Below are 14,595 nucleotides of genomic sequence, written 5' to 3' on the forward strand. Positions count from 1 at the left end.
TCAAGCAGTGAATTTCAAGCACCGATTCAACGACAAAGACCAGGGAGGTTTTCTAATGCTTTGCGAAGAAGGGCACCTATTGGTAGATGGGTAAAACAAGCAGATATAGAATATACCTTTGAGCATAGTGAAGTTATTAATTACACTTTGGATGGTGTATCAATACACTCAGTCACTACAAAGATATAGTTGTCCTTCCTAACTCAGTTGCCAGAGAGGAAGGAAACCGCTCAAGGATTTCCCCATGAGGCCAATGGTGATTTTTAAACCAGTTGCAGCGTTAAATGGTTGTGATTGGAGAAAACTGAGGATGGATCAGCAACATTGTAGTTACTCCACAATTCTAAACTAAATGAAAAAGTGAAAAGAAGGAAGCATGTACAGAATACAAATATTACAAAACACTGTTTGCAATAAGGCAATAAAGTAAAACTTTGAAAAATATGGCAAAGAAATGTCCTGAATACAGAGCATTATGTTTGGGCAAATCCAACACAACACATCACTGAGTACCACTCTTCATATTTTCAAGCGTGGTGGTGGCTGTATCATGTTATTGGTACGCTTGTCATCGGCAAGGACTAGGGAGTTTTTTAGAATAAAAAGAAAAGGAATAGAGCTAAGCACAGGCAAAGTCCTAGAGGAAAACCTGGTTCAGTCTGCATTCCAACAGACACTGGGAGACAAATCAACCTTTCAGCAGGACAATAACCTTAAAATGCAAGGTCAAATATTGTACAATCCAGGTTTGCAAAGATCTTGGAGACTCTGCTGTCTCCAAAGTTGCCAAAGTTGATTCTAACATGTATTGACTCAGGGGATTGAATACTTATCTAAATAGATGCCTGTTTTATTTCCCATAAATGTGTTTATTGTGTAGATTGTTGACCAAAAAAATGACAAATCAATTTTAATCCCACTTTGTAACAAAACGTGGAAATAGTCAAGGGATGTGAATACTTTCTGAAGGTACTGTAGGTGACCACTCAACCAAACAAAAACTAGACATTGTTTTTCCGTTGGAATTGACTTGTGCTTTTAGACAGTTGAAAGCATAGTGATGACACATTGGGAATTCAACAACCTTTCGGCTGTCTTTTTGAGCGAGTGAATATAGATTGTAATCTCATTGATCAAAGTCTCAACCAAATATTACCCAATTGTCCACATTGAAATTATGTGTGCCCAGTGGGTATGGTTTTGATACAGAGCTGATGCTGGTTGATTTATATAGATGACTGAAACAAAACTATTTCATATTCACATTTAGCCACCATGTACAGTCGTAACCCCATAAAACAGAAGGGTGTCATTTTTTTGGTAATTAAGTGCCTTATCCATGATATTCATTTGACCAGTTAAAGCAGGTCCAAAGTGCCTATTGTGAGAGAGCAGTGCAATATTCTTTGATAAATGATTTAACATGTACAGTATTACAATTCTGGAGCTGCTGCTCATGACAGCTCTGCAATTACTCATGACCAAATAGAGTATTATTATTTATGACAGGCTTTTCAGATGTTACGGGCTTCTCAAAAACATCTCCACTAGTTGGACTCTGATACAGAGAGATGTATCAGACCTTTAACGATGATGGGAAACTGTAGTGACCTAGAACCAGTGGTGTAAAGTACTCAAGTAAAAATACTTTAAAGTACTACTTAAGTAGTTTTTTTTGGGTATCTGTACTTTACTATTTATATTTTTGACAACATTAATTTTACTTCATTTACATTCCGAATGAAAATTATGTACTTTTTTACTCCATACAATTTCCATGACACCCACAATTAATCGTTACATGACCTAATGGATAAACTGTGGTATTTGCTAATGGCTCTGCTTCACAATAGCATAATGACAATATCATCTTTGCACTCCTGAGACTGTCTTGTTGAAGGATCAAGGTATAAACATACATATATACATTAGGCTACAAATTATAGTGTAGAACTACATTGCAACTACATGACCCAGCGAGAATCATCAGCGTCCTCTGACTCCCCCCCCCATTCATGTTCCATTAATATTTGCATATTTAACCAATTAGGATAGTCTAACTAATTAGGCCTACTTACTCCCGAGTGGCGCAGCGGACTACAGTCCCTGGTTCGAATCCAGGCTGTATCACATCCGGCTGTTATTGGTAGTCTCCATATGGCAGCGCACATTTGTCCCAGCGTCATCCGGGTTTGGCCGGGTTAGGTCATTATTGTAAATACGAATCTGTTATTAACTGACTTGGCTAGTTAAATAAAGGTTAAATTAAAATAAAATAAAATACTCAAGTGGCCTTGCTGCTGTAAATGCACAAATCCTGTAGCTGGCGCAAAAGCGCCGCTACCCGGTGGCATGCGGAACAACCAGGAAGTCGCTAGTGAAAACATTTCCGTGCGTCATGATCTGAGAATGCTTGTATATAAGGTAAGTTTTCCTGATAAACTGCAAATAAAAGTGTGTTTACAAAAAAATCACCCGATAACTCACTGGACGAGTTTATACCCAGCGAGAGTTATCATTCATTTTTATTATGCAATTGTGTCATTTGCCTTTCGTGCTGTTTGCGTTGTTGTACGTCGAAGATGGTTTCTATTTCTTCGAAAATGAGAACTAATGTACTAAAAATCCCCCACATTGTATTATATTCAGCGATTTATTTGTGTTTAAGTCGATAACTTAACTCTACGTTTGCAGCCAAATAGGACATATTTTGTGACCAATACACAGTTGGCTGCAGGTGTGCTCACACTAGGCCCTGTCTGTTGGCTTTGATTCTTACTTTTACCTTGTGCTTTGCAATACAGTAGTCTATTATCTTCACCGTTAGAAAGCCAAGACAAAAGTTGTAAAGATTGTCAATCAATCCCATGGATTATGTATGTATGTATGTATGTATGTATGTATGTATGTATGTATGTATGTATGTATGTATGTATGTATTAATGTAATGTAATGTATGTCAGGATGTCTGTTGAAAGCCAAGAGAACCGGACAGTGGAGGTACTGGGGGTACCTGAGGAGGTGGAGGATGAGCTCCTGTATTTGTACTTTGAGAACAAGCGTCGTTCTGGAGGAGGTAGTCTGGTGTCTGTGGAGCTGGAAGGGAGCCGGGCCATATTACTGTTTGAAGAGGCAGAGGGTAAGAATGGATTCCGTCTGTCATTCTTGTAATCTGATATAATGTTGAAGGCTAATAAATGTCCTATGTACCTACACAACATCTTCATGAATCATTCTTTATCTGGATCCCCTAGTATTCCTGTGGTCCACAAATTAATGATACTATTGTACCTAAAACAATTATTCTATTACCATCCATAGCATTCTGATTATATGTGTTTGATTGACAGTTGCAGCAAGGGTCCTGTCTAAAGGACCCCATGTCCTGCACAACGCTGAGTTGACCGTGAGGAAGCCTGCGTGTAAGGATCCATGGAGACTGTTGCTGCGGGGGGTTAACCCAACCACCAGTCAGGAGCTGGTGGAGCTGTATGTAGAGAACATGATGGGAATGGACATAGACGATTACACTCTGTACCCCTCACCTGGCAGGGACCTGGTCCTAGTACACTTCCGTCAGGCCTTCAATAAAGGTTAGGGGTTTTCCTATCAAGTTCAAAGATGGAATCCACAGCAGGGGGAAACGGCACCACAAGCCACCCCACCACTCTTGTTTTTGTTGGCGTGCTGAGGAATGTCGCGCAGCGTTGTAAAAACATCGGAGTACATATTGTGCTCTTCTATCGTGTGTGCAATGTCAGAAGGGGAAAAAAACGGTTTGTTTTACAGTAACTTATTTGATGTTGTAGTATCACAGACAGACATGCAGAGTTAAATTAACACCATGACATTTAGGGGGTGTCTGTATCGAGTGCATGCACTTGCACAACATTATTTTCTAGGCCTAATAATAAAGACATACTTTAAATGGTATTACCTTTTTTAAATGTATTACCTTTTAATGTGGCATGAACACAGCAAGTCATATTTTCATCTGATTGTCAAACAAATCACTTCAAAAAGTAGGCATGTTCGTCTACTTCAAAATTATTCCAGCATTCCAACTGGATGTATACTCGAGGCATTTGATGACTGGAAATAGACATCTCTTACAAAACGACAGAAAGTGTTCCTAATGACATTCAGCGATTGCCATCGATTACGCTGACATTAATTTATGCGTCTTGCTGACAAAAATACTTTTTTTGTAGCCAGAAAAGTTGGGACACTTGAAATGGCCTGAATCTGTCCCGGGAAAAATGTGATGGTCACCCTAACACACACAGTCAAATTACTAGACTAGGCTACAATGTGTATTAAAATGAAGTTCAAATAGGCCTACTGGCAGCCAGTGATGTAGTGTTTAAAAAATGTGTGGGTAAATTGGTTGCGGTGGAAAAAGTTACGCTCCCTATACTTTCAATGCATTTTATTTATTTATTATTTAAAGGGTGGGTAAACGGCGCACCACTATGTCTACACCACTATGTCTACACCACTATGTCTACACCACTATGTCTACACCACTATGTCTACACCACTATGTCTACACCACTATGTCTACACCACTATGTCTACACCACTGCTGGTAGACTACCCTCTCAGACAACATAGCCTACATTCAATTAAATACATTATTTGAATCAGCCTGAAGGTATACCCTCGTTCATGAGTTGTCCATAATTCATGAGTTAATGCTTGTAGTCTTCCCAGATTGTGTGACATAAAACACTCATTAATGACATTTGACAGTGTTATTTGCCACTGGTAAGCATTTAACAATTGAATAAAAACATTGAACTTAAACCCTGTACAAATCATGGATTGGGGCAACCTCGGAACATGCACTATAAGTGTAACAATGCCTACGTAACATTTCATTATGTTTCACCGTGAAACTGTTCTCATGGGCACACATCCAAAATAATGTAGGCTTATGCCATTGCAAAATCAAATGCTTCGAACCGTCACTATAGACCTACTTAAAACCATAGATTTTAAGTAATTGAAATGATTTGGCAAACAATATAATTATGAATGTATTTTAAGTGGCTCTGCTTTTGCATACAGTATAGTTAATGTGTGTTTTCTTCCTTATTTTGCATGCACAGACTTCCAGAAGCTTTTCACAAAGATTTCTAAGAAGCCTCTGGATGGAGTGCAGATTGTTCTGGAACAGATAGATCAGACTGATTCCATCTTAGTGGAGAACCTGCACCCCAGCATCACAGCAGACATGCTCAATCTGTACCTGGAGAGCCAACGGGGTGGGGGCGGTGGAGTTAAGGAAGTCGCCATGATCTCAGAAGGGGTTGCCAGGGTCTCCTTCCTGGACTTTGACTGTAAGTTTTCAACATAGACTTATATGTTTTTAATGTACTGTGTCTCTACCGAATGTAACTTTTTGAATGTAAGTTATGTTTTCTACTGTAGAAAAAAAGGACTTCGTACATTTTGTATACAAGCATTTCTGTTGTAGCTGTTGTATCCATTTTAAAGTACTAATGTTGTAGTATGTTAATGAAACATAAAAGCTACAAAGAAGGGGTATTCAAATCCCACCATGAGGGTCTGGAGTACTGCTGGTGCTCTCTTCAACCTGATAATTAATTGCACCCACTTGGTATGCCAGGTCTAAATCAGTCCCTGATAAGAAGGGAAGAATGTACTGGAACTGGCTTTGAGATCCAAATTTGAATTTGATGGCTATAAAGCATGAAAGTTCTATGTAGCTGTTGAATGTGTTTTATTCCCTTCCTTATTACATCTAACAGCAGTGGAACGTGTCCTTAAACAATCACACAAACTCGAGAAGACGGATCTGATGGTCAGGCCTTACTTCTCCTTCCTCCAATCAGAGGACTCCTCCTCACCTCTGACCGTTCCCCTGACCTCTCTGAATGGAACATCCGATAGTAACACAACGAACACACCGAAGACAGACAGTGGTGGGCAATCGCAGACTCGTTCTCTCCCTGCAGCCAGTACCAGTGACCATTCTCAGTCCTCCCATCAGGTTACCTCTGAGCCCCTGGTCCCCCTGCTGTCCCACCCTGTGTCCCAGGCAACAGCAGCCCAGGGAGGCATGGAGGACCTAACATCGATCCCAGAGCTCATGTCGAGCCACATCTCCGTCCCTGACCCAGTGAAACTAGCGCTGCTCCAGCTCAGTCCCCTGTTCCAGAGCCTTCAGCTGGCCCACCCAGCTTGTAGCGTCCAGGTCAGGGAAGACGGGGTCCACATGGCCGGGTCTGACCGGCTGGGGCTGGAGCAGCTGAAGAACGCTATTTTGGAGTTTCTTGGGGGTGTGGCCCAGGCTCATCTCACCTTTGACCTCGAGAAGGCCCACTTCCTGGCCAAACAGGAAGTGAAAGACAAGCTGCTGCAGACGTTGAAGGACAAGGGACTGCCGTCCATGTACACAGTGTCGGACTGCGTTGTTGTGGTAACATCTCTGTCTTTCAGCTTGGTGAGCCAGGCGTGTAGCTTACTGAAGACCCTGCTGTCTGACTTCAGTATCCCCGTGGACAGAGAGTATGAGTGTATGCTGTATGCCCAGGAGTGGACTGGCTTCCTCCAGTCTCTGGGTTTCTGCTCTGCTAAGGTGTCAGAGAGGGGACAGATAGATGTCCTGACTCTGAGAGGGTTGGAGGAGGAGAAGCAGGCTAAGATAGTGGAGTTCCTCAGTACACCCATTGAAACAGAGGCTATCATCTCTATGGAGCCAGGCATGTTGAAGTACATCCAGACCCATCATCATCAGCTACTAGCTGATATGGACCAGGTGTCTATCTTCCCTCTGGACGCACATGGCATCTGTGGGCTCCGAGTAGGTGTTTTACCTTTTTGAAATATCATAAAAACATTCCCTTGCATTATCTAAATTAATTCACAGTATATGCAGTAATCCTCTCATACCCTTTTCACACAACTGAGTCAAGCTGAGCTGTACTGGGTTGGCCTGGTTACACGTGCTGGAGTGGACATTGTGAAAATCAAATATCTGAGCCAGAACAGTACGGTTGAGTTTGGCACACTAGTGTGAAAAGGGTATCCAATGTCTTTGTGAATAATGGTCTTATACAGCGTTTCATACTCGTCATGTCTGTGATTGGTAGATCCACGGCAACGCAGGGGCGTGTCAAATGGCTGATGAGGTTCTGAGGGGCGTGGTGTCGTCCATCGTTACCAGAACCATCACAGTGAACGAACCGGGCGTGGCGCGGTTCCTCATCCAGGAGGGAGAGGGGACCAGCATCCTCAGGGAGATGCAGGCCAAGTTCCAGGTCTACATCAACATGGAGAAGGTGCACTGGGAACCCCTGGAGAACGAGGTAGCTGGCCCAATGATGACAATATTAATATAGACTGTATTATCGATGCTTTTACTATCATTACTAATTCACTTGACAAATGAGGTTGCCGAATGATAAAGATCTCCACATGGATGTATAATGCAATTTGTTTTCTGTGCCATGAACTTGTTCTTCTACATTGTTTGGATAAGCATAGTTAGGCAAATGGTGTATTTCAGAGATCATAGGAGGCTGGTGGGAGGAGCTATAGGAGGATGGGTTCATTGTAATGCTGGAATGGAATTCACAGAACTGTATCAAGTATCAAGCCGTTTCATATATTCCATTCCAGCCATTACAATGAGCCCATCCTCCTATAGCTCCCCCCACCAGCCTCCTCTGTCCAATATATATGTGTGTGTATTTATATATATTTCTGTTTGTCTATATACAGTATGTTTCTGGTGTATTCTAGCTTTGTGATCTCCCTACAGGACATCTTTGAGTCTGCATGGAATATGACGTCCCATCAGAGCTTTCAGAGAAGGTCCTCAGATGGTTCCTTACAGGCTTCCACATCAGTTCTGACTCATACTAACCAGACTTCCAATGACCTCTCAGCTCCAGACATAGGTACATACTTTCATTATTCTCATAGCGATCACATGTACTTGAAAAAATAATTTTACATAGATTGTCAGTGTTGTACCCAGCCTAGACACTGAAGAGCATATGAAAGCACAGTGGCCAGAATAATCTTCAGAGAAGGGAGTTATTCTATTGGCATTGTTGTTTTGCAATCACTGAAAACATACGTACTGATCCCAGGTCTTCTAGATGAGGCAAAGAGGCTGTTCTCAGCCATAGATGAGATGGTGGACTCTGGCCTTTCTAGTCTGACCAGAACCACTGACATTGAGGAGGATCTGTACACGGCCGGGGAACCCATTGCCCTCAGCACCGACCAGGGCCCAGACAGAGACAGCACTGATGTGGAGGAGCAGGCTACAGAGCCGCTAGTGGAGGGAAGGGGTAGTGATGATGAGGGTGCTCTTGCTCCTCTGGTTGCCCAGGATGGAGGGCTGTCCTGGGCCACTCAACTCTCCTCTACCCTGGATGAGGAGGCCCAGATGTCCCTGGCCATCCAGTACTCCATGGAGACCACAAAGAGGTCCCTGACCGAGGAGGAGGAGCTGCAGAAGGTTCTGGAGCTGTCCAAGAAGATGACGAAGATGACTCGGCATGATGGTGGTGCCATGACTACCTCTTCCCTCCCTGCTGCTGGCTTGCACCTCGATCAGGCTGTCCAGGTGTCTCTGCAGGAGGCCATCCAGTCAGCCAACACAGCAACAATCTTTGTGTTCGCTGGCTACAGTTGTGACCTGATCAGAGTGGACATTGCCCTGAACAAGAAGGTCACTCTGAGGAAGCATGAGGAGAAGCTAGAGCACCGCAGCCTGAGGATCCTGTCTCAGTACCACAGGTACGTGTGTGTGTGTCTGTGTGTACATTGTGCATTTTTTTCCATAGTGATGGGCACCGACATGGAAAATGTATATCGATATCAGTTGCGTTTTTTTCCATTCAATATTAATTTGGTTCGTAGAAAATACGTTGTGAATGTTTACTTATATTTGAATTCCAGACAAGTGCTTGCTGATTGTCCATTGGGACAGGTGTGTTCTGATGGTATAAACCTGCCTAACTGTTTTGAAAGTGCCTTCCTCACCATCTTAAATAAGCATGCTCCATTCAAAAAAATTAGAACCAATAACAAGATATATCCCTTGGTTCACTCCAGACCTGACTGCCATTGACCAGCTTATAAACATCCTGTGGCAAACTGCATGAGCATTGAATAGCCCCCGTGATATGCAACTTTTCAGGGAAGTTAGGAACCAATATCCACAGGCAGTTAGGAAAGCTTAGACTAGCCTTTTCAAACAGAAATTTGCATCCTGTAGCACAAACTCAAAGTTCTGGGACACTGTAAAGTCCATGGAGAATAAGAGCACCTCCTCCCAGTTGCCCACTGCACTGAGGCTAGGAAACACTGTCACCACTGATAAATCCACTATAATTGAGAATTTCAACAAGCATTTTTCTACTGCTGGCCATGCTTTCCACTTGGCTACCCCTAACCCGGTCAACAGCCCGGCACCCCCCACAGCAACTCGCCCAAGCCTCCCCATTTCTCCTTCACCCAAATCCAGATAGCTGATGTCCTAAAAGAGCTGCAAAATATGGACCCCTACAAATCAGCCGGGCTAGACAATCTGGACCCTCTCTTTCTAAAAGTATTGTTGCAACCCCTATTACTAGCCTGTTCAACCTCTCTTTCGTTGTCGTCTGAGATCCCCAAAGTGGAGACAGTCTAGACCCAAACTGTTACAGACCTATATCTATCCTACCCTGCTTTTCTAAGGTCTTCGAAAACAAAGTTAACAGATTACCAACCATTTTGAATCCCACCGTACCTTCTCCGCTATGCAATCTGGTTCCCGAGCTGGTCATGGGTGCACCTCAGCCACGTTCAAGGTCCTAAATGATATCATAACCGCCATCGATAAAAGACAATACTTTGCAGCCGTATTCATCGACCTGGCCAAGGCTTTGGACTCTGTCAATCACCATATTCTTATCGGCAGACTAAACAGCCATGGTTTCTCAAATGATTGCCTTGCCTGGTTCACCAACTACTTCTCAGATAGAGTTCAGTGTGTGAAATCGGAGGGCCTGTTGTCTGTACCTCTGGCAGTCTCTATCGGGGTGCCACAGGGTTCAATTCTTGGACTGACTCTCTTCTCTGTATACATCAATGATGTCGCTCTTGCTGCTGGTGATTCTCTGATCCACCTCGACGCAGACAACACCATTCTGTATTCTTCTGGCCCTTCTTTGGACACTGTTAACTACCCTCCAGACGAGCTTCAATGCCATACAAATCTCCTTATCTCCTTCCATTGCCTCCAACTGCTCTTAAATGCAAGTAAAACTAAATGCATGCTCTTCAACCGATCGCTGCCCGTACCTGCCCGCCCGTCCATCATCACTACTCTGGACGGTTCTGACTTCGAATATGTGGACAACTACAAATACCTAGGTGTCTGGTTAGACTGTAAACTCTCCTTCCAGACTCGCATTAAGCATCTCCAATCCAAAATTAAATCTAGAATCGGCTTCCTATTTTGCAACAAAGCATCCTTCACTCATGCTGCCAAACATACCCTCGTAAACTGACCATCCTACCGATCCTCGACTTCGGCGTTGTCATTTACAACATAGCCTCCAACACTCTACTCAGACTGCATCCAATTTATCACAGTGCCATCTGTTTTGTTACTAATGCCCAATATACTACCCACCATTGCGACCTGTACTCTCTCGTTGGCTGGCCCTCGCTTCATACTCATCGCCAAACCCACTGGCTCCAGGTCATCTACAAGTCTCTGCTAGGTAAAGCCCCGCCTTATCTCAGCTCACTGGTCACCATAGCAGCAACTACCCATAGCACGCACTCCAGCAGGTATATCTCACAAGTCATCCCCAAAGCCAATTCCTCCTTTGGCTGCCTTTCATTCCAGTTCTCTGCTGCCAATGACTGGAACGAACAGCAAAAATCACTGAAGCTGGAGACTCATATCTCCCTCACTAGCTTTAAGCACCAGCTGTCAGAGTAGCTCACAGATCACTGCACCTGTACATAGCGCATCTGTAAATAGCCCATCCAACTATCCCATCCCCATAATGTATTTATTTATCTTGTTCCTTTGCACCCCAGTGTCTCTACTTGCACATTCATCTTCTGCACATCAATCACTCCAGTGTTTAATTGGTATATTGTTATTATTTCGCCACCATGGCCTATTTATTGCCTTACCTCCCTTAAGTCATTTGCACACACTGTATATAGACTGTTTCTACTGTATTATTGACGGTATGTTTGTTTATTCCATGTGTAACTCTGTGTTATGTGTTGAACTGCTTTGGTTTATTCTTGGCCAGGTCGCAGTTGTAAATGAGAACATGTTCTCAACTAGCCTACCTGGTTAAATAAAGGTGAAATACATTTTTTTTTTTTTTAAAACATGGGATGCCCATTCACAGTTGATGGCCCATCAGCAGGCAATTAACTATGGTAACTTGAGCCTGTGAAAATATCTGTTTTATGCCTGCAGGAACAGTCATGTTCAGTATGCTTTTTACAGAATGGTGTAGGTTAAAAATAAACCTAGATTACGATATGCCTTGCTCATATCAATATTAAAAGATATCATATGGAATTTGCAATATTGGTGCCCGCAAGCAAATGTTTTTATATTTACAAATAAATTCAATCAACCAATCAGGTGGTGTCTGGACTTCATCAAGAGGAAACATGCCGTGGAGGTCACCATCCAGGGAACCACGGCAACCATCTCCGGGTTCAAAGACTTTGTTACCGGGGCGATGCCGGACATGAAGCTCCTGCTGAGGAGGATATCCACGACGACGTCAGACGCCGACATCCTGCGGACGGTGCAATGGCTGTGGCACGACCCAGCATCGTCAGGGACAGAGACCGCGTACGCTCCGGAGACGACAGTGTTTATGGAGAACGCCTGGAAGATGAGGCAGAAAAAGATCGACATCCTGCTCAACAACCTGCCGCACATCATCAACTTTGAGAAGATGCAGGAGTACAACGTGGCCTCTGGGAAGTCAGTAACCATCTCCAGGAAGATGCTGAGCTCAGAAGACTTGTACTCAGACATACAAGGTAAAGAACTGAGCAAATACTGTATTTTTTGGTAAATAACAATTACATTTGTGAGATGCAATTTAATTACTGACGCAATATCTTAACAAAGCTATTTAATATGTTGCACCGTTTTCCGTCATGCTATATCGCACTTATATTGCTACAATATGTTGCACCGTTTTCCGTCATGCTATATCGCACTTATATTGCTACAATATGTTGCACCGTTTTCCGTCATGCTATAGCGCACTTGTATTGCTACAATATGTTGCACCGTTTTCCGTCATGCTATAGCGCACTTATATTGCTACAATATGTTGCACCGTTTTCCGTCATGCTATAGCGCACTTGTATTGCTACAATATGTTGCACCGTTTTCCGTCATGCTATATCGCACTTATATTGCTACAATATGTTGCACCGTTTTCCGTCATGCTATATCGCACTTATATTGCTACAATATGTTGCACCGTTTTCCGTCATGCTATAGCGCACTTATATTGCTACAATATGTTGCACCGTTTTCCGTCATGCTATATCGCACTTATATTGCTACAATATGTTGCACCGTTTTCCGTCATGCTATAGCGCACTTATATTGCTACAATATGTTGCACCGTTTTCCGTCATGCTATATCGCACTTATATTGCTACAATATGTTGCACCGTTTTCCGTCATGCTATAGCGCACTTATATTGCTACAATATGTTGCACCGTTTTCCGTCATGCTATAGCGCACTTATATTGCTACAATATGTTGCACCGTTTTCCGTCATGCTATAGCGCACTTATATTGCTACAATATGTTGCACCGTTTTTCAGATGAGGACTACAGTCTACTGTCCAACCTGCCTGAAACGTCCAGAGTGAATGAGGATTCTGATGAGTTTCAGGATGTTGTGAAAGACTTCTACGACTCCATACATGAGTACCACAACAGAATCAAAATCATTAAGGTATGTAGGATCTATCGATGTCAACAGCAACTAACCATTAACTTTGTGCTGTATCAGTGACGTCAGAAGCCATTCCTCTGTTAATCGCATTTCCCAGGTTGAGAAGCTGATGAATAGGCTCCTTTACAACCAGTATAGACTGAAGAAGGCTAGTATAAATCAGAGTGCCACTGACCCAGAAGTGGAGCGTACGCTGTACCACGGCACAAGTGAGACCAGCGTGAAAGAGATCTGCGTTCATGGCTTCAACAGAAGCTTCTGTGGAAAGAATGGTAAGGCTTTTCTAATGATCGTTTTTTTTTGTGTGGCTCACAGTAGTTCATCAGCTTTTTTCCATTTCACTTCATTTTAGCATAGTTTTCATGTAGGATTGTAATAATGTGGCCTCTTCTATATCCTGGTCTCTCTGCAGCCATATACTAGTTATACTTTACTAATTTGGCCTGTATCTCTTTCTGTAATAATTTAGTCTCTTGTTTTGGTTTCTCTTTGCAGCCACTGTTTATGGTCAGGGGGTCTACTTTGCTCTGAACTCAGCCCTGTCTGTCCAGGATCAGTATTCTCCCCCCAACGCAGACGGACACAAGTTTGTGTTTGTGACCAAGGTGCTTACTGGGGACTACACTCAGGGCAGTCACTCCATGAAGACAGCTCCTCTGAAGGAGAGCTCTGAGATACCCCTCAGATACGACAGCGTGGCAGATAAGATGGACAACCCCTCTCTGTTTGTGATCTTCAACGACACACAGGCTTACCCTGAGTATCTCATCACATGTCAGAAGATTAATTGCTGAGGGAGGGAAGGCGTGGGATAGGTTATCCCATAAAAAGCACGAACTCTGTTTCGGCATCGTGTTTTTACATTTTTCCCGATTGGGAAGAGGATTCATGGGAATTCTATTTGAAAAATACTGTGCATTGTGTTTCTTTAATCATGCATCTTAATTTAGTTTTTGTAACTTGTTTACGCCGCTGCTCTTTATTTATGAGACAATATAGCCTTCTTCTACAGTATAATGATTACAAATACTCAATTATCCATAACAATAATGATTGCAAAGTGCTCATTCTGGGGCGGCAGCGTAGCCTAGTGGAGAGCGTTGGACTAGTAACCGGAAGGTTGCAAGTTCAAAACCCCGAGCTGACAAGGTACAAATCTGTCATTCTGCCCCTGAACAGGCAGTTAACCCACTGTTCATAGGCCATCATTGAAAATAAGAATTTGTTCTTAACTGACTTGCCTAGGTTAAAAAATAAAATAATTCACAGTGCAATTGAATCATGAATTAGTCAAATGCAATGTTCTCAACTAAAACCGTATACTTAATTGTATAGTTTGATATTTTATAATCCATGTAACACCCCTCCAATGGTATTACATGTTATTTTACCTGTGGAATGCGGATTAGACCCCACGGTTGTATAAGTGCATTTAACTGGTAATGTGTCTTGAAGAGCCAAACATTGACCCTACTTATTATGTTGCCTTACTTTTATATTTATTCTTTCTGTGTGATAGATACCCTATTTGTCCTTTACATTTACTTTGGGTAAAAAGGTGGCGTTAATTGGATTTATGTTCAATAAAACTCTTGTCCTGTC

General features: G+C 42.7%; 1 protein-coding gene across 1 annotated transcript; it reads left to right on the plus strand.

Moving 5' to 3' along the window:
- The first annotated feature begins 2,343 nt into the window (after positions 1–2,343).
- On the plus strand, positions 2,344–14,595 carry LOC135549833 (protein mono-ADP-ribosyltransferase PARP10-like). Its single transcript, XM_064980166.1, has 12 exons — positions 2,344–2,424; positions 2,964–3,139; positions 3,351–3,593; positions 5,112–5,342; positions 5,775–6,829; positions 7,119–7,334; positions 7,790–7,928; positions 8,124–8,778; positions 11,645–12,054; positions 12,860–12,993; positions 13,091–13,265; positions 13,489–14,595. The coding sequence occupies exons 2-12, from the start codon at positions 2,965–2,967 to the stop codon at positions 13,785–13,787; spliced, it is 3,732 nt and encodes a 1,243-aa protein (XP_064836238.1). The 5' UTR covers positions 2,344–2,424; position 2,964; the 3' UTR covers positions 13,788–14,595.

This window comes from Oncorhynchus masou, chromosome 12 (genome assembly GCF_036934945.1).
Source record: "Oncorhynchus masou masou isolate Uvic2021 chromosome 12, UVic_Omas_1.1, whole genome shotgun sequence".
Classification (NCBI taxonomy): Eukaryota; Metazoa; Chordata; class Actinopteri; order Salmoniformes; family Salmonidae; genus Oncorhynchus; species Oncorhynchus masou.